Below are 19,586 nucleotides of genomic sequence, written 5' to 3' on the forward strand. Positions count from 1 at the left end.
GATGGGTCTAGATTCAAGTTTTACATCCAAGTGTTTTAAAAACGCTGCTGGGAGGATTTAAAAAACCATTACATATCTTTGTTAATGTAGAAACTTGAACCAGTAGAGCAGTTTAAAATTTCATAAAATTTGAAGTAACAAAAGAGTTAGAAACTAATAGAAATTTGATATCAATTATGGACATTGGGGAGGGTATGTGATATGGTGAGTGCTATGAAGTGTGTAAGCCTGATGATTCAGATTCACAGACTTGTACCCCTTGGGCAAATAATACATTATATGTTAATAAAACTAACAACTAACTAAATAAATAAATATCATCTCAAGATAGTCACAATTGTTCAGTGTCAGTGTGTACTATATGTTTATATGTATGTCTGTATATGAATATGTTTTATTCACCCCCATCAAACCCCTAAAATATTGTTACTTTCACTTGTGACAAAAAAGGACTTTAGATCTCAGGGAATTCAGGATACATACCAGAAATCACAGATTATGCCAAAAGCATATTTTTTCCTCCCATGGGAGGAGGAATGTGCTATACCTAAACCCTGTGCTAAATTCACTGGGGAGGGAAGGAAGAGGAACAACATAAGCATGAAGATTAACACTTTACTCATGACTCCCAAGGATTTTAGCCACAGACAGGGAAGATAAAAATCTAATGAAACATCTGTAAAGCAAATGGATAAATGTTTTTTTAAAAATTTGTTTTTATTTTTTCAGTGTTCTAAGATTTATTGTTTATGCACCATACCCAGTGCTCCATGCAATATGTGCCCTCCATAATACCTATGACCAGGCTCACCCATCCCGCCACCCCCCCCTCCCTCCAAAAACCTCAGTTTGGATAAATGTTTAATGAATGTATCATCAGAACATTGATACTGGGCATTTAATTTCTGACTCAGCTTTGCAGAATCACTGATATGTGTACAGAACACTGTTTACATCAGCCTATTTTTCCCCATGCTCTGGCTTACCTACAGCCTACAATTCCTTGAATACAGTCTGTACTGACCGACAGGTGTCCCATACCTGTAACGTCTTTTTCCACATGTCTATCTATTTACCTAGATGCAAATTCCTTATTGTCTGTCAAAATACTAATCAAACATTTTAGACTCTGCAAAATATTTTATAATTCCCTACTGCTCATCTGTTGTTCCATAATCCCATATCTCTAGTGATACTTCCCTAAGTTTTAAATTTCACATTATTTTTTTTCAGTACGAAGTCATAGGCCCCTAAATGATGTACCAGATCATAAGCCCCTTCATATCAGGCATTCAGCTAGTGCCCAATAAATGTGTTTTGAATACACAACAATGATTGGATAAAAGCATGACTTATGCTTGGGATAGTGAGAAAAGTCTACAGAAATCATAACCATAAAATTTTAACTGGGTTGTAAAGGTTGTGTAGAAATGTCTCAGGTAGAGAAATCTCAAGGCACCTCACATGAGGTAGAAAATTGAGGAAAATTATGGGAGAGATTATTCTGGTAGTTAAGTACAGTAGAGTGAGCAGGAATGATGGAAGGGGACACTGGCTGATGCCATTTTGAAAGTGTAAGTTAAGAGTTGTGTTATCAATCTCATCATAGTGCAGTGCCCCAAGAATTTGTCTGCAGACTGAGTTTAAGAAACTCTGGGCTAGCACCATGGTATGGAGAATATTGTATATGAATTTATGTTAGGTGTGTGAAGGAAGAATTGGAACAAGGAAGACTGAGGACTGGGAGCCCAAATGGGAGGCTATGGAGGGGGGTCTCCTGAGTCCCCTAAGTCCTCCTAAGCCTAAAGACAGACAAGGTGGTGGGGCTGAGGTACAGGTGTTTTACAGAAGTGATTTCACCATCAGAACCTAGAAAATCAGCTACATCCAATTTTAGTCTAGTCTAGAGAAGACTTGCCAAGAAACTGAAAGAACATTCAGTCATTCAACCATGTTGAATATTGAGTATTCAACCTATGCCAAACACTGGTGTGGGATCTACAATACTCAGTTTCTCTGGGGAATACAGTAATGAGCAAAAGCAAAGGGCTGGTCTCATGCTGCCAAATATCCTGATTGGAGAAACAGACAAAAGCAAAACCTTAGGTAAAGGTTTTTAAAATTTAAGCTACAGTTGAAGAATACTCCTGAGTGATGGGCCATCCCAAATGCAAACATTTTGAAGGCAATAAAGAAAACTTTCCACTCAGGAATGAAGGATTTCAGTGCAGGTTTATAATGTGTCTCCACTCCCAGGACTGTACTTGTTGGATCTTCAGGTTCTCCATAGAGACATGGAGAGTCTTACCCAGTTGCCTAGACTCAACTTGGGTTGACACAACGTACGTGGGCAATGGAGATATTTTAGATGATGTCATTTGTTTGAATTATTGCATCTTTGGAGGTTTAGCAGCCTAAATTGATTTGTTATATTCCTTTATTAATCCTATGTATAAGAAAGAATTTAGATTGTACTATTGGAAGGTGCAAAGAAGATTGGTGTATTACAAATAATTATGTTATAATTATTTCAATGATAAAGTAATGTAATTTTTCATAACATAGTGTTAAATCTACCTAACAGAGTCTCAATTTTTGCATTTGTAAAGCTTTTGCCAGTGATGTTCCCTACATATGTAGAAATCTGACACTTCATACTAAATATGAAATTAATGGCTTAAAAAGAAAGGAACAATGTTATAATTTCAAAATATAACACATTTGCTGATGGAACAATTGATTCTTCTTTGCAATTTTATTCATTCACTATTTATACAACTATCATTTTTCTTCATATATTTTCCTATCCTATTATCTTCTATATGTTAAAAGCTTATCTTCTATTCATTTGTTTCTTATGCTTTCAACCAAGATAGAAACAATGTATTTTCTAAGCAATGCTAACATATGGATGGTTTCACAGCAACAAACTTCCTCAGTGAGAAAAAAAAGGTCTGTGTTCTTTAAATATTGTAAACTGGTCTATTCATGGTTGACAAGCCTTCTGTAATCTGTATATGTCTTAAATCCAGAAATAAAAAATAGAATAAAACCATAGCTATGGCCATAGAGAAAACAATATTCATTTATGGGAAGCTTTGGTCAATGACATTTCTAGTTTTCTCTGAGGTATAAATCCCTAGGTCGCAATCGCCATGTCTGGAAATTGGATTTGTTCCAGTCCAAAACATTTAGAGAATTATGAAATTTTAGAGTTGATAAGAATCTTAAGTCTAACTTTTAAAATGTATATATTTAAAAAGTGAACTTGAGCTTCTGAAGCCAATTTAAAATAAAAGGAAGCAGGCACACATGCATACAAATAAAAACGTTGTTCTCCCAAATGTTTGTGAACAAATACATTTATGGTAAATTTTTAAATATACTGCATCTAGAGACTTTTATTGGCTTTTGAGTAACAGTTATTATAGCTTCACTTGGTTTCTTTTGGAAAAGCTTTATTAATAATATAGTAGTCAAATGCCATGTTTGTGTCTGGTGATAAAAAGAAATCAGTAAGTTTACATTGGTGAGTGAAGTGTAAGGAGCAAGGTCAGCTGTCCCCAAATGGGCCACTTTGGTATGAACATTATTTTGAGTTAAAAGCACTCCAAACCCAGCAGATTCAGAAAAGGCTCTTTACCTACCCCTCAACTGCCTGCTTGTACCAGGAAGAGAGCTATTGCCTAAGAAATGTCAACATAATAGGACAACCTTTTTCAACCATTTTTCAAATGCTTCTTTTCACATTCTTGCTAATTGTCTTTCTTCCTTTTGTAGTCTCAGACCCCTACCTATCTCCTTCACTCTTATAAGCGTCATGTATATACACTACTAAATCTGATTTTCTCCTGTTAATCTGTCTCATGTCAATTTGATTCTTAGTACAGCTGGAAGAATTTTTCTTTAAGATTTTATTTATTTATTTAACAGACAGAGATCACAAGTAGGCAGAGAAGTAGGCAGAGAGAGGAGGAAGCAGGCTTCCTGCTGAGCAGAGAGCCCAAAGTGGGGCTTGATCCCAAGACCCTGAGATCATAACCTGAGCCGAAGGCAGAAGCTTTAACCCACTGAGCTACCCAGGCGCTCCCCAGCTGGAAGAATCTTAAAGAGTATAGTAAATTCTTTCTTCCCAGCATAACTAAGAATTTTTTTCTGGTTCTTTGCCCAGCTACTCAGATGTGCACCCTCCACCTCCACCCTCATGTTCATCTCACCACAACTTCTGAAGTGAGACCTACTGAAAAAGAAGTGGAAGGCACAGACTCAAGCACATCAAAGGCTGGCCTCCTGTGCTTTCCTCACTGCTTTCCATCTTCAATTTTTTTCAACTAACCTGACACTTTCTGTCAAGGACCAGCCTGGAAGAACATAGCCTAACTTGGCTGGGGGCCCACTTCAGATTTTAACTTGCATTAATCTCTCTTTCACCTCACTTATCACCTGTTAATCTCCTTCTTGGATCCAGGTCCTTAGCACCCTGCTAGTTACAGCCCACTCTGTTTGAGCAAGTTCCAGATTCCTAATGTTTTTGTGAAATTGATTTCATTTGAGTGAAAACTCTGGAAGCTGAGAGAAAGGTGGGTTTTGTGTGAGGTCATGTAGGCATGTACCCTTCCAAGATGTCCTTTATTTCCTTAGAATCTACCTTACATATTTCCCTCTTTACATACTACTCTCTCAAACAAATATACACTTTATGGCCAAGATAGGTCCATATTGGTTTTTTTTTTTTTTTAACCTATACTTTTTTTAAAAATTTCTTTTCAGCGTAACAAAATTCATTGTTTTTGCACCACACCCAGTGCTCCATGCAATCCGTGCCCTCCCCACTGGTCCTTCCAGTGACTTCTTTCTATGCCATCTTACTTAAAAATCCTATGGTACACATTATATCAAGTTTATTTCTTATTTCTCTCTTCACAGTCAGGTTTAGTTTTTGCTTTTCTATTCTGCATATTTCTTCCCTCTACTGGGTCTAATTTTGTTGCTTTCTTTTCTTCATAGCATGAGCTCTGAAATTTTTACATTATGCTGCTTTTTATCTGAAATACTCTCTACTTTTTCCACTTTCAAAGTTTTGGTATATATATAAAATTTGTGTTATACCTCATTTAGGAGGAACTAAAAAATTCCTCATTTTGTGGAACTGATCTCAGAAGGAGCAATATGTCCCAATGAATATTGTCTTCTATGACAATATTATAAAATTATGGTGCATGAAGGAAATGAGAGATCATGTCATTATTATCTTGGGTTTAAATTCGACTAAAGTATTTTTAGCAAGTAACTTGGGCATTAGAGTTAGAACTTGAAAGAAATACAATAAATGTGGTATGCCGGGGAAGGGGACATCTACTTTTTCCCCTTCCCATATTTCTCCAACATTTCTTCTCAAGCTTACTGTATCCTTCACAAGGGATTGTTGCATCTCCATTATGGGGATTTCTGCCATTTCCTTTGTACCTTCTCACAGAAAATGGAGGAGCAAATTTAGTAGGTTGATGATTGATATTCTTGAACCAGAGTCACCCTGTGATGACCCAGAGTGATTGCTTGACCAGCCATCCTCTTTCTATCCTGTGTGCAGCTGGCTTGCAATCTGGTTGCTAAGTGGCTTTGGAGTGTGATCTCCTGTCCTGGGGATATCTGAAAATAAACTTGAGAAGGAGGACCCTATGATTTAGATTCGGAAGCAAGCAGTAAGAGGCTCCGTTTTGTCCTCAGCATTAAACCAAGTTGTCCATTCCAGTATTTTTTAAAAGAACTCTGCACTGGGAGTCACAGCATGCTGGTACAAACTAATAACAGCTTCTTAATTGGCTCTTGACCCTCACCAGTGTTGTATGAGGGACAGGAGTATGGGTGGTAAGCCTTGGCCCAAAAGTCCCTATGCCAAACCCTTGCTTAAAGTTCTAAACTTTATGGATTTTCTCTGTCTTCTGTGCTCTTTATTTCTAATTAGATGCCATAGACATTTACCACATGCCAAGAGAGTTCTAGATGATTTTTTTTATATGATCTACAGTCCTCAACCACTTTAAAATAAGGCATCATTAGCTCCATATTGCAGAGAAGTGAGTGATCAATGTCATAGAGTAAGGGGTCATGTAGGGAGGTGATTACGGGCTCCTGTGCCCAAAGCTTGCAGTCTTCCATTGAACCATCCTATCTTTGTAAAAGGCCTGTGGTGACTGGTGGATTTTCTCTAGGGTTTTCCTACATCACTTTACACTTGCTGCCAGTTCATCCCAGGACCCTCATTTATTCATTTCTACACTACTATGAAAGCCTCAAGCTTCAACCCTTGTTCTGTTCCTTTATACTACCTTTGGCCAGATTGTGCCACTAAATTGCAACCCTGACGATATCAATTTCCTACATTTGAACCTCTTAATTTCCACCTAAAACAAGCACAAATCTGTCAGGGAAGACAATCCATCAGGAGAGACAAACAATAAAAATAATAAATAATACACTGTATAGAATTATGTAAGCTATGACAAAGATTTAAAAATATATTTATGTATATGAGTAAAAACAGGGAAGGGAAGGGGCTTAGCTGTCCCAGGGAAGTGGAAATGTGGCTGTAATTTAAAACAGGAAGCCTCATTGAGGAGGGGCATTTGAGTCAAGTCTTGAACTGGAGGGACATAGGCTTGTGTACACCTGGGGAAAGCACAGAGTAGGCAAAGGGGAAACTCTTACAAACACCCTAAGCTAGGAGTATGCCTGGAATGTTAGAGAAGTAGCTTGGATGCTGATGTGGCCAGAGCAAAGAGACTAGCTCAGTTAGCACAGGATGCTGCAGATCAAAAGAGTAGATTTTCTTTGTATTGTGAGTGATTTGCTTTTTGTTCTGAGTGAGCACTGCAGGGGTTTGAAGAAAGAGGTGGTAGGATTGATCTGATGGTTTTAAAATAGTTACTATGACTTCTGCATTTTCTGCCTTCTTCTGACTTCTCTGTTGACAAAAGACTGAAGCCGGGAAGGGATAGGCATGGAGTTGTCAGGAGGCTCTTGGTATACACCAGGCCAGAGGCAATGGTGTCTCTGCTGTACTTTGTAACAGTATAGGTTTTACATGGATGCACATTCTAGGTCTATTGAAAGTCACCACTTGGATGTAGGATTTACAGAAAGAAAGAAGTCAATGATGCTATCAAGTATTTTGGCCTAGGCAACTAGAAGGAAGGGCCTTCAGTTGAGATAAAGGAGGCTGTGGGTGGCATGGGTTATGGAGGGCTAATCAGAACTACAGATTTGCACATAAGTTCCTGAAGTCTATTGGATAGCCAAGGGCACATATGAGGTAGGTAGGAGGCTTGGAAGCAGGAGTGTGAGTGAGTAGTCTGGCCTGGCTCTGCAGCGGGTTGTCACTGGACTACGGAAAGTATTCATAGTCACAAGACTGGATGGCACTGAGTGTGGCTAAAAGAGGGGGAAGCCTGGGGACCTAGCTCTGGGCATCCCTCATAGGAGGTTAGGTAAAGAAGAAGAAAACAGTGAAGAAATTTAAAAGGAGCAGCCCTTTAGCAGAATGGAAACCAGTGTGGAAAGTATATTGAGGAGGAGGCAGTCACTATGAGGCTCAAATGTTGAAAAGTCAAATTTCAACAACAGCTCTGGCAGTTGACAATAAAAAATGTGCTGAACTTATCTTGCTTGCTCTAGTGACAATTCAAAATGTGCTCCTCTGTCTTTATTTCATACATTTCGCTGACATTTCAGAGTTACCTTTGCCTTTTACCTTAAGGAGGAAAATTGAGGGCAAAGGTTAAGAGCCATCTCACTATCTCTCCTGGATACCAAGAGATTTTCATAAATTTGTCCCAGCCTGTTTCACTGGGTCACTTTTTCACCTCCTGCTTGAAGTGAGTCTTTCAGTTGCGCATTGCTACCATTCAACCCCTTCTCTCCTCTGCAGGGTCTTCCTTAACTTGCTTCACTTAGTTCTTTCCTCTTCTCTGGCACCCTTTTAATTGTTTCCCACCGTTTTGTTTTTCCTGGACTCCAGCGTAGTTCTTCCACTCTTCAGTCCTTCGGTCTGTACTCCCTATAGCACCCAAAGTCACCACTACTTTTCCTTGCTTAAAAGTCAAACCAGGCCAGGTAATGTTGTGGGGCTGTCTTGTGTTATTGGTTGTGGAGCAATAATCCTGGCCTCTTCCAACTGGATGCTTATAGCAACACCACCCCCAACTGTGACAAACAAAAATATCTTCACAGATTGCCAAATATCCCCCAGTATGGGCAAAAGCACCCTAAGTTGGAAACCACTGATCTAGCTCATATTTTTTTTTCTAGCTAAATTCCAATCTTTTGTCCAAACGTTACCAGAAAATTTCTAAAATTAAAAAAAAAATTCATTAAGGAATTCCATTTCTTTAAATTTTGTAAGATGTCCTGATCACTTTCAGGATCAAGTTTAAACTTCCTTACTGACCTCTCGACTTCTACAGGCACAGATGACTCTGTCCAACTACTGCTCTGGAAAAAAGCATATGCTTTTATACTACTCCTGTGCTTCACATATACTTGTCTTTCCACTTCCTAAACTGCCTTTCTTCTTTTGTATCTAGGTAAGTACAACTTGTCCTTAAAAATTAGTTAGAGAATCCTATTTTCTGTACAACATTTCTCTACCTTTAAATCTGGTTTAGATTCTTCACACTCTCGTGGCATTCCATGCATACATTATCATAATACACAGCCTATTAGACTGCGGTCATTGATTTCTTATCTTTTACCTCTAACCAGACTCAAATCTCTGAGAAGGTCAAGGATCTTGGCTTACACTACAAAGGAACTCAATAAAGCCTATTAATGTTTTAATACGCTAAAGGATCATAGAGGAGTAAAGTTACTTTTGACCTGAACAGTCATTAAGTCCTTAGTGAAGAAAGCACCATTTGAATTGCCTCTAAATGGATGAGAAAACATTTTAAACACAGACACTAATGTTTAAAAAGGGAGATTCAGAGATGGGAAAATCAAAATTTGGTTAGAGTGTGATTAAACTCATGTGAGAGAGGAGGGCATTCGCAAGTTTACACTAGATGTTGGGAAACCTTGAATTCTAGCAGAAGACAGTGGGAAGATATTAGGGATCCTAATAAGAGACTGGTTTCATCAGCACTCTTTTTCTGTAAGAGGTATCAGATAATTCAATATGGTAGATTGGAAAGAAAGGGCTTGATTTAGAAGGGCCACTTAAGGCTATTAATTCAGGTGAAAAGAGATAAAGACTGGAATTGGACTATAACTATACTATTTGGAAATGTGACTTTTTCCATAAGTATTCTAATTTAGGATTGATATAACTTTTTGATGTAACAAGCTTGTACAATATAAATTTCCACTGTTTAAATGTAATCTTTTGTGTAATAGATTTTGATAGACTACACTATTTACTTAAGCATAGCATGCAAATAAAGTACTAGAAAGCTTTTCTCTTGAACCTAATGGATTATGGTAATTCAGTCATTTTTTCCTTTAAAATCAGTTAAAATAATTTACTATGCTCTGAAATAAAGATCTCCATTCAAATGCTTAATTAACTCCTAAACTGTATGAATAATTTATTGTTCTAACAGATCATTCATACTTGATATTGTGCAATGAAGCTAGAAAATGCATATTTTAATCCCATCTGATTCATATGGAAAGTTAGAGTCATAATGGTACATCTAGCAGATAAAAATTCTTTGGTGAATATAGAGGCAGGGCACTGTAGATCTCCAAGTCAGCTGTCACCTCAGTGTGCCTTCTCTGAGTTCTGTTTTAAGTGCAGGATTTTTGAGAGCTCATTTCAAACATCTCCTCAGCTTCATGCTCCCAATTCATGTTTCTTTAGTTTACGTTTTACATAGGACATGGAAAATTATATTCATAGACACACACAGACTCATGTAAGTTCTCTCCTCTGGCAGTGTTCCTTTTTTCCTTTCTGAACTCAAGGCTTTTGAGGAAATAAAAAGTAGCTACTTTTTACAAAAGGGTTCGGTGCATTGAACTTATATTCTTTTTTGATTGTGCAGTTAGATACAGATAAATATAGTGTTCTTCTTTCCATCTCTGCTCTTACATTAGAGTGGGGTTGCCAAGGTGATGGTACATCACAGTGGATTTGTTTTTATGTGGCTCAGTGAGTTCAAGCTAAAAGCTAAATCAATACCAGCAACTTCTCTCCCTGAGAACCATTCTTTCTCTATTATTTTTGTTGTCATTCTCTGGCCACGTATTCTTGCTCTGCATGTTTTGTAAAACTTGGGAAGATTTTTGTCCTCATTTGGGTAGGCTAATACCTGGGACTGGCTGTGTAAATCAATATTTACTCAGGTAAGAGCTGTCAAGTATGTTATCCATGCTCATAAAAAACTGTGATTGTGAAACGTCTCTTTGGTATGAGATTAATTCAGAAAGCCCCAGGAATTTGCTAGATGTCCTTCAGGTTTGTTAACACCTAATAAGGTTTTGGGAAATGCAATAAAACATATATTATTACATAACTTACAAAAGTAAAGGTTAATGTAAAAATTTGTTGAGATTCTTCCTCAAGAAAATGCAGTGCCCTTTAGAATGTTGAGCCAATATTAATAAAGTTTTCATTATGGTTCATAAACCCATGTTTTGTTTTATATACCATGGAATGTTCTAAAAGCACAATGTTGGGGCGCCTGGGTGGCTCAGTGGGTTAAGGCCTCTGCCTTCAGCTCAGGTCATGATCTCAGGGTCCTGGGATCGAGTCCCGCATCGGCTCTCTGCTCAGCGGGGAGCCTGCTTCCCTTCCTCTCTCTCTCTGCCTGCCTCTCTGCCTGCTTGTGATCTTTGTCAAATAAATAAATAAAATCTTAAAAAAATAAAAAAAATAAAAATAAAAGCACAATGTTTTAGCTTTTTCTTAGTAAAGTCAATACCTGTGTAAAGGTACTGGCTAGTCATTTGTTCTTTTAGTGATCAACTACATATAAATATCTATCCATTAAGCCTGTGCTAGGAAACTGGGGATGTTGGAAATGAGCTTAAACCCATTAGGGTTTCTGTCTTCATGGAACTTAGAGTCTAGTTAGGAAGGATAAACATGGATCAAACAACCACTCAAATTAGTATAAAATTGGAACTGTGCAGTGCAAATGCTGGTTGCTTATCCTACCATGTAGTATATATTAGATTGAAGTTCAATTAAAAGTATTTGAGGTGGAAGTTTCGCCTTGGATGAGTCTAAAATTTGGGAGATTTGTTCTTGGGAGCATTCCTCAAATGGAGAATAAGCAGGGCTGTGATTAGTAGGTTCTCAGTATGTGCATGTTGGAAAAATACTATGCATTTCCTATGAATTACTAAGCATAAATTGTAAAGAAGATATTTAAATATAAAAAATTAGCATTTTTAAAAATTTTTAGTGATTGTGGAGTACAATCATAAAATCTATTGATTAAAAATATAATTGTAGATTAGTCCTTAACATCACAGTAGCTATGATATTGAACAAAGTGTTGTATGTCATTTTAACACTTAGATCGTCTTCTGGCCCTGATTTTAGTTGACTAAGTGATTAGAAACCCTCTCAATGGAAGCTCTGCTCATACCTTCTTTTTAGTTACCTGGATACCGGTGTAAGCTCTGCAGGATGCTTGTTTGACTAATGATGCCAATGGGAAGTGTTTCTCTGAAACTCCAGTTTTTATGCGGTAAAAATTCCAATAAAGAAATTGTTCTCAAGAATTTTAAAAGGTAGGAAAGAGGGAAATCAGGGGCTTCATTCATTCATAAACTAGAGTATTCACTTTTAAAATCTGAAATTTGACATTCAGTGGCTAAATGACAGACCTTGACTTGTGACCTCTTTTCCTGTGGCTTCCTAGGTTGTTCTAGGAACTGGAATGTGATACTTTTCTTCAGTTAGGGACTCTACACCTGCCAGTAGAGGAAGGTATTAATGTAGTAGGATTGGCTGCCAGGCATGCTGAGACATAGCCTCCAGTGATGTCTGTAAGCCCTGGTCTCGTTCAGTGCATAGCTTGGATTCATTACTGGTTAGCTCTTGAGTTCTCCATGTGGAGCAGACATTTCCCTACCTGAGAAAGCCTTTGCTTTTGATGTTGTTGGGTCAGGTCTCACTAGGTCATCCATGTGTGCTTTGCCTGCCTGCTGATCTGTGTGCAGCTGCTCTCTTTGCCACCAGACTGCAGGCTTAGTTGATTAAAAAAAAAAAAAAAAAAGTACACATCTGCCTAAACTGAATGGTGATCTCAGCGATTCCAAGCTGTGCAAAACTGAGCAAGTATTGTAACCTCTCTATACCACATTTTTCCCTTTGAATGATGTAGATTTTTGTAGAACTCATCTCACAACATAGTTGTGAGGATTAAAAATGTTGTGAGGATGGAGGGTGTAGTGAGTGCTGTGAATTGTGTAAAGTGATGAAGCAAATAATACATTATATGTTAATAAAAATGACTAAATGCATGTAATGCATGTGGAATAATAGTGTTTTGTGTTGCTACTGTTATTATTATTTAGTTCCTGCTAAAATTGAAGCCCTAATCAGCATTTATTCATAGTCGTCATGAAGTGTCCATTTGTACTCTATGTTAGTAAGCATGAAATCCCAACGATGCAATGCATTTAACTTGGAAAGAAAAATCCTGTAAATGGCCTCTTTCCAAAACTTTCTTCAATGTGGTCGCTGAAGCTCCTCTCTCTCCCTTCCTTCCTCCCACACGTGGTCTTACCCTGAACACCCCATTCCCATCCCTTCTTTCTTGAACTCTTCCAGGCTCTACCTCCTCCATTGTGTGCTAGACCAATGACGGAAGTAAGGATTTTTAGAGGGTAGTATGTAGTATGTGTGAGTATGTGTGTGTAATATAAAGAACAAAGACAAAGTTGTTTTATGCAAGCATTAAGTCAATTATGTCTTACACAGTGTCATTGTTGTTGCTTTTATAATGAGTGGAATCCTTGGAAGGAATGTTGTGACCATCAGCCAGGTTGTGAAATTTCAGGGAGTGGGAAGGTACAGCACTGCCTTGAGGATCCATCCTAACACACTCAGAAATTATCCTTCCATTTCAATTACATCCTCTTCATTTTATTGTAATTATTATGCTTTTGCATTGGTGTCTAAAGTGCTCATCCTGTAATAATGATTTAATAAGAAAGGAGCCTATGAATGAAATAGATGTTTCTTTTCTTTAAAATGTTTTTATTTTTTTTTAAGTAATTCTAATTGTGGTTAAATAAATAATTAATGCAAACATATAAAATATAAAGCTTCTCTTCTTGTGTCCTCACTTCAAGTCAAATAACTTTCTGTTGACTAAGTCAAGTGCAATTTATTGTGTTCCTTGGTTTGGACATAATTCAGTATGAGACTGGGTCTGTTCTTTCTCATGGCAAATTTTATGTTTGAGGTGCTTTCTGCAGACAGTTCACTATAGACTACTGGATGAGGCTGTTGGTTTCATTTCAATGATTCTGATCAAGCTATTTTAGAAGTCAGGTGCAAGGTGGATATTTAAATTTTTGTAGAGAACTATGTAGCCTTAGCAGTGGATCTAAGATTTCCTCTACTCAGCCCTCTGTTTTCAAGGAATGTTTCTCCATTTCATCACAGAATTTCTGAGAGAAAGGGAAACTTTCTGTCCTCAGTTCTGCTGCTTATTATTTCAAGAGAAGCCTTTCTGAAATGGCAGCTTTGGAAATTTCTACTGGATCAATTGCATAAGGGGTTACCAAGGACTGAAAAGGTCTAGTTCTAAATGGATTAAAACAAGATACATTATTTTGTATATATCCTTAGGCATAAATAATTCATTTTAAATAGTCATCATATTACATAAAATAGGTCATTTCTTATCTTCTCTAGCAGGAGCATTTCCCTCTATCCTGAAATGTAATAAGCATGTGGGCACGTGTAACGTGTCTTATTATCCTAGTTTCACTTTAAAAATTTTAATAAGTAGGGGCGCCTGGGTGACTCACTTGGTTAAGTGTCTGCCTTCGGCTCAAGTCATGATCCCAGGGTCCTGGGATAGAGCCTCGAGTTGGACTCCCTGCTCAGTAGGGAGCCCGCTTTTCCCTCTTTCTCTGCCCCTGCTTGTGCTTTCTCTTTCTTTTTCTCTCACATGCTCTCTCTCTCTCTCTCTCAAATAAGTAAGCAAAATCTTTAGAAAAATTTTTGAGTTGGAATCATGACTTCACTAACCATGTAGCATCTTTATACTCAAGAGTGCTGCCTAAGAGAAGAGGTGACATTGAGTACTGCTTCTGGATGTGCTTCCTCTTGGTTCCCTATTGGAACATCAGGTTTTAGACCCAGGACTGTAAAGAACAGAGGGGACTTGAAGTACTTCAGACTGAATTTCAGGGAAGCTATGTTAATTCCTCAAACATTTTATTTTGCTCACCAGCACAAGAAATAACCAACTTGTTTTGTGCCTTCCAGGTATATTCATTTCAACCAAATAGAAACGCTACAGGCAGAGACCTTTGGAGACCTTCTGAAATTAGAGCGACTGTAAGTGTTGGCTTTTTAGACTCCTTTGCTTCTGCTTTACTTTTTCAGTTTATACAATGTATTGACTGCCCAGGAGATCAGGACATTTTGTTGAAAGCCTATGAAGCAAAGTCTGTACCTTTGTACTATAAGACAGAGTTACTGTACACCATTCTATCCTTTGAAATCAATGGAGAAAAGATGAATAACCCAATTAAAAACAGGGCAAAAGCAATGAACACTTCACGAAGGTGGTAAAAAACCACTCTGCAAACTTATGGCAGAATCTACCACAATTTACCATACACATCCCCTATGGCCTATCCATCAGTTCCACTTCAAGTTATGGACACAACAGACATGCACATGTGTGCATATGCATCAGAAGTGTGTTCTGGAGTATTAATGGCAGCATCACTTATAACAACTCCACCCTAGAGGTACTCAAGCATTCAACAACAGAAGAAGACAAATAATTTGCTGGATATTCATATATATATAGCACATATGAATCTCAAACATTTTTAGCAAAAAAAAAAAAAATCCAAACATTGAATATTACATTGTTTGACTTTTTTTTTTTTTTAAATTCAGAAATAGCAGGAACATGTGTAATAGCTAGAAGTTAAATAGTGGTTACCTTTGGAGAGAAGGAGATGTTAAGCAACAGCAGGAAGGAGCTTCTGGAGTCCTGGCAGTTTTGTCTTTTTCTGTTTTCCCAACTGTATTCACTTTCAGGAAAGTCATCATACTTATAGCATGATGTGTGTTTTTCTAGATGAATGTTTAATAAAATAACTTTTCTAGATGAATGTTTAATAAAACTTTATTAAAGACAATGACAAACCAAAAGAATAGTTGGACACTCTCCTTTTGTATTGTCTTTTATCAGATGAAAATACTCTAGCCCTTCATTTCCTCTAATACCTTATATTAACAAATTAATTGTGATTTTAGCACAAGATATGGATTTTTTTTTACGAACAGAAAAAGTGCAGAATGATGTAACTAAACTTAATCAGGAATCAGTTTGAATTAAAATATATCTGAAAAGAAATTGTAATTAGGAGTCTGTAGGTTTTGAAAAGGATGCCCTATGATTCTGATACATGAAATAGGCTAATAAAATTAAAAGATAAAAAAGAGCTAATCGACCATTTTTCCATGCCATTACTCCAGACTTATTCACATATTGAAGTATAGGAACTGTAATGCATAAAATTTCATTGTTTAGATTTGTGTTCTTGCTTTGCTGAAAGCATGTCATGGAGGAGCGAACTTTCCCCATTTCCTGCTCCATCAGGCTTTAGTTCCACCTCGGTAATTCAAGATTTAGCATCACAATGACTAATAACCTCAAAAAAACCCGAGCCACTGACTTTAATGTTGGGGAAAGATTTGCTGATAAAAATAAGCACTGCTTTCCTCCATTGAAAACTGGGAAAGGGTGATTCCTGTTCCCCAAAGGAGATCTTGAAGCCCTCACAGGCCTGTTGATAGTGAGGGCATCTCCTACCTTTCAGAGTGGGCTGTTATCTTGGGATCCATGAATGTCTTGAAGGAGTAGGGAACGGAGCAAGGAAAAAAGGTTTAACTTTTAGTTTTCTCCCTATTATGTAAATAAAAACTATATACATATTTTTGAAAGATCTCTGAATATATTAATCACAATGTATTTTTGTTATATTTCTCTTTTTTTTAGTTCTTTGAATTCCCCTGCTTCCTCTGGAGTTGGTTGTTTTTTGTTTTTTGTTTTGTTTTTTTTTTTGTCTTGGTCTTTCTTTGCCATGGTCCTGATTAAGCTCCAGTGCCTTGTGATCCTTGATATTTATACTTGAAAATATTGGTTGGGGGTCTAAGTTTCTCCTGTTTTCTTGTAGGTAGGTCTGTTTTCTTCCAAAATTTCCCATTTGGGAGGGAATTTAAAATTTTTTTAAATTCCAAAGAGAATTTTAGTTTGGACAGTTGGGTAGGAAAATGGCAGATTTCTCCATCTAAAATACTAGAATGTGAAAGGAAAGGCTTCCTCTTCAGTTGCTGCTCCACACAAAATTAGTTACTTTTCTTTGTCAATTTTTAAAATTTCTTTTTTTTTTAGAGAAAAACCTATAAAAATAATAAGAAAAATATATATGTGTATATATTCAGTGAGAATAATATAACACTTGATAAATAATATATTTAATAATAAGAAATATATATATAAATTTTTTTCCTCTTAGCATTTGGCCACAGCTACAAATTAATTACATTTCTCCATCCACATGTTCAGTGAACCTCATTTACCATCCTGTCCCTCTACTCGGTTTGGTGTCTTGGGTCCCAAACAATCAGATTGTTCCTGCTTGATATATTCCCTGGGATTCTGCTTTTTCTGTTTCATTTTTCAACCTTCTTCCATGCATTTTGTATTTTCCAGAGTTCACTGAAATCTCTTATCTGTTGATAACCTTATGCATCCTGTCCTTTTGAGTGTTATAGGTTTATTTATTGTATTGACCATCTGAGCTATTATTTCAGTTGACTTCTAAAAGAGAATGAGGCAAATTTGCATGTCTCATTCACTCTTTTGAGTTAGAATTCTTCTCCCTATAACCTTGAAGTGTGTTTGTTGAGATAATATTTTAAATATTAAAATTAAATTATTTTGTTAAGGTAATTCTCAATCTATACAAATTCAGCATGACTTTGTCTGTAACCACACATCCTCAAGTAATGTGCATTCAGCAGTGGTAGTAACAATATTTAGGATAGTTATTTACTTACAGGCTTTGATAAAAGTCCCCATGTGTTGCATTCATAAATACCAACCTCTACCACTTGTGTGGAATGTTCTTTTCCCTGGGTGCATGATGCCAATACAGGCAAGTGAAGACATGCATCTTCATATTTCCTATAAAGAGAGGAGTTAGTTTGAAAATCCTGGTCCTTTACCAAACTTAAAATTTTCCCTACCAATAAGCCTTACTCTTAAAGAGTCATAAACTAGTTATTATTATGTCACCAAGCAGAAGAATCTTTACACTTTGGTGAAGGCACATAGGTTGAAATATTCAAGCTGGTAATTTAGAGCTTGATGCACAGGCAGAAAATTGCAGTAATGCTTGTCAAAGTATATAAAAATATGACTTTTTGTGTAATAATTTGTGGTTGGTATTGAAGAACCTGATAACTGTGCTATTTCTCCCCATTACCACTTGCCAATTGCAAAGTGGTGAGACTAGACGTTCTTCATAAGGCTGGATCCCTGTATTTATTTCATATGCACACTGACCTTGGCAAACTATATATAGCTTCTATATTGCATGGTTTTTCTTTTAGAAGCTTTAATGAATCTCTCTTTAAAAAATAGGAAAAATATACCAAGGAAAGGAAACCCTGGTATTCTGTAGCCATAAAGAACATTCATGGTGACTAGAATACATTTCGTTTTATTGGTTTGGAAAGAATACCAGTTTGAAACAACATCACACGGCATGCTTTATGGAGCAGCAGGGACTGGCATCGAATCAACCAGCCCAGAGATATCTTCTTTATCACGCATGTACCTCACTACAGCAAAGGCTCTTTCAACAGCTTTCTCTAAGTATAGGATCTGAATATGGTTTTCTCTACACCTTAGAAGTCTCTTGGATTTCCAGTGGTGATGTCTTGAGATGCTAACCTAAATTTCAGGCAGAAGATATACTTTTCTCTCCTCAGAACATTAATGTTGAAAAAACCCATTCATGGCTTGGTTTGTTTGATAATGTGTATATTTCTGTCACAAGAAAGAGATTAGACTTTGCATCAATTCCAGTGCAACGGATACTGTTAATTTTCTTTTTAACCAAATATCTTTGGTAAAAAATATTAGCAGCAAATAATTATTATATGAAATTTCCAATACAGGAAGAGATGCTTTTTAGGTCTTATTGGGGGCAAAACAATCAAAGTGATATTTCTACAAGTACAACTCAACAAATAGCAGAAGCATTTTGAAGATTAACTTCACAGAAGTTGGAAAGAAGAAAGAGGAAAAAGAAAGCATAGGCATGCAGTTTTGCACCCCTGCTGAACAGTACCACTGAAATATGACTACTGTTTTGGTGTTGTCACTGACATAGTAATCTAGGATGAATAATAATAATTATTATAATAATAAGCTCATTTTATAGACAAAGGAACTGAGGTTTAGAGATATTAATCTACTTGAAAACAAATAGTTATAGATATAACAAGTAGCAATAATATCTGATTTGGGAACCCTAATAATATGTATGACAGAAACTAATGTTGAAATAACATTAATTTGGACATTTTGTCACTATATCAAATGAAGGAAAAATTTTGATAATAATTTTTCAACATTTACATACCATGTTTCAAAATCTGTGATGATGAAAATATTATTATTTTTTTTTTTCTTGACTTGTTCTGCCTGTTCAACAATTCTGGTCTACTTGGCTTGGAAAATAAATAACATCTTTTAATCTCTGATTATTGATGCAATTTCCAGCCTTTTAAATATGATAAGAGAGAGGCACCTGGGTGGATCAGTTAATTAAGCAGCTGCCTTTGGCTAAGGTCATGCTCTCAGGGTCCTGGGATGGAGTCCCATGTCCCTGCTTTACAAGGAGCTTGCTTCTTCCTCTCCCTCTGCCTGCTACTCTCCCTGCTTGTATGCTCTCTCTCTTTGTCAAATAAATAAATAAAATTTTTTAAAGAAATATTTTAAGAGAGGGCGCCTGGGTGGCTCAGTGGGTTAAGCCGCTGCCTTCGGCTCAGGTCATGATCTCAGGGTCCTGGGATCTAGTCCCACATCGGGCTCTCTGCTCAGCAGGGAGCCTGCTTCCTCCTCTTTCTCTGCCTGCCTCTCTGCCTACTTGTGATCTCTCTCTGTCAAATAAATAAAATCTTTAAAAAAAAAAAAGAAATATTTTAAGAGAACAATCAACATTGTTTTTACTGTTGTTATCACACTGGGCTCTACTAGTTTTAAATAGTGAAGTAAGTTTATAGTCCTACAAAAAAACATGTGAATAGTTGTCCAAATTATGTGGCTTTCCCCAGGGTTCAGCTGCAATGTACTACAAGCTACTTC

General features: G+C 36.9%; 1 protein-coding gene across 1 annotated transcript in view; it reads left to right on the forward strand.

Moving 5' to 3' along the window:
* Positions 1–19,586, forward strand: part of PXDNL (peroxidasin like) — a 522,967-nt gene that overhangs the window by 318,850 nt on the left and 184,531 nt on the right. Inside the window, exon 5 of the mRNA XM_045075802.1 lies at positions 14,453–14,524. Within this exon, the coding sequence (XP_044931737.1) occupies positions 14,453–14,524 (72 nt within the window). The remainder of the gene's footprint in view (positions 1–14,452; positions 14,525–19,586) is intronic.

This window comes from Mustela putorius, unplaced genomic scaffold (assembly GCF_011764305.1).
Source record: "Mustela putorius furo isolate JIRA1106 unplaced genomic scaffold, ASM1176430v1.1 tig00000151_pilon_pilon_pilon, whole genome shotgun sequence".
In the NCBI taxonomy this organism is placed as follows: domain Eukaryota; kingdom Metazoa; phylum Chordata; class Mammalia; order Carnivora; family Mustelidae; genus Mustela; species Mustela putorius.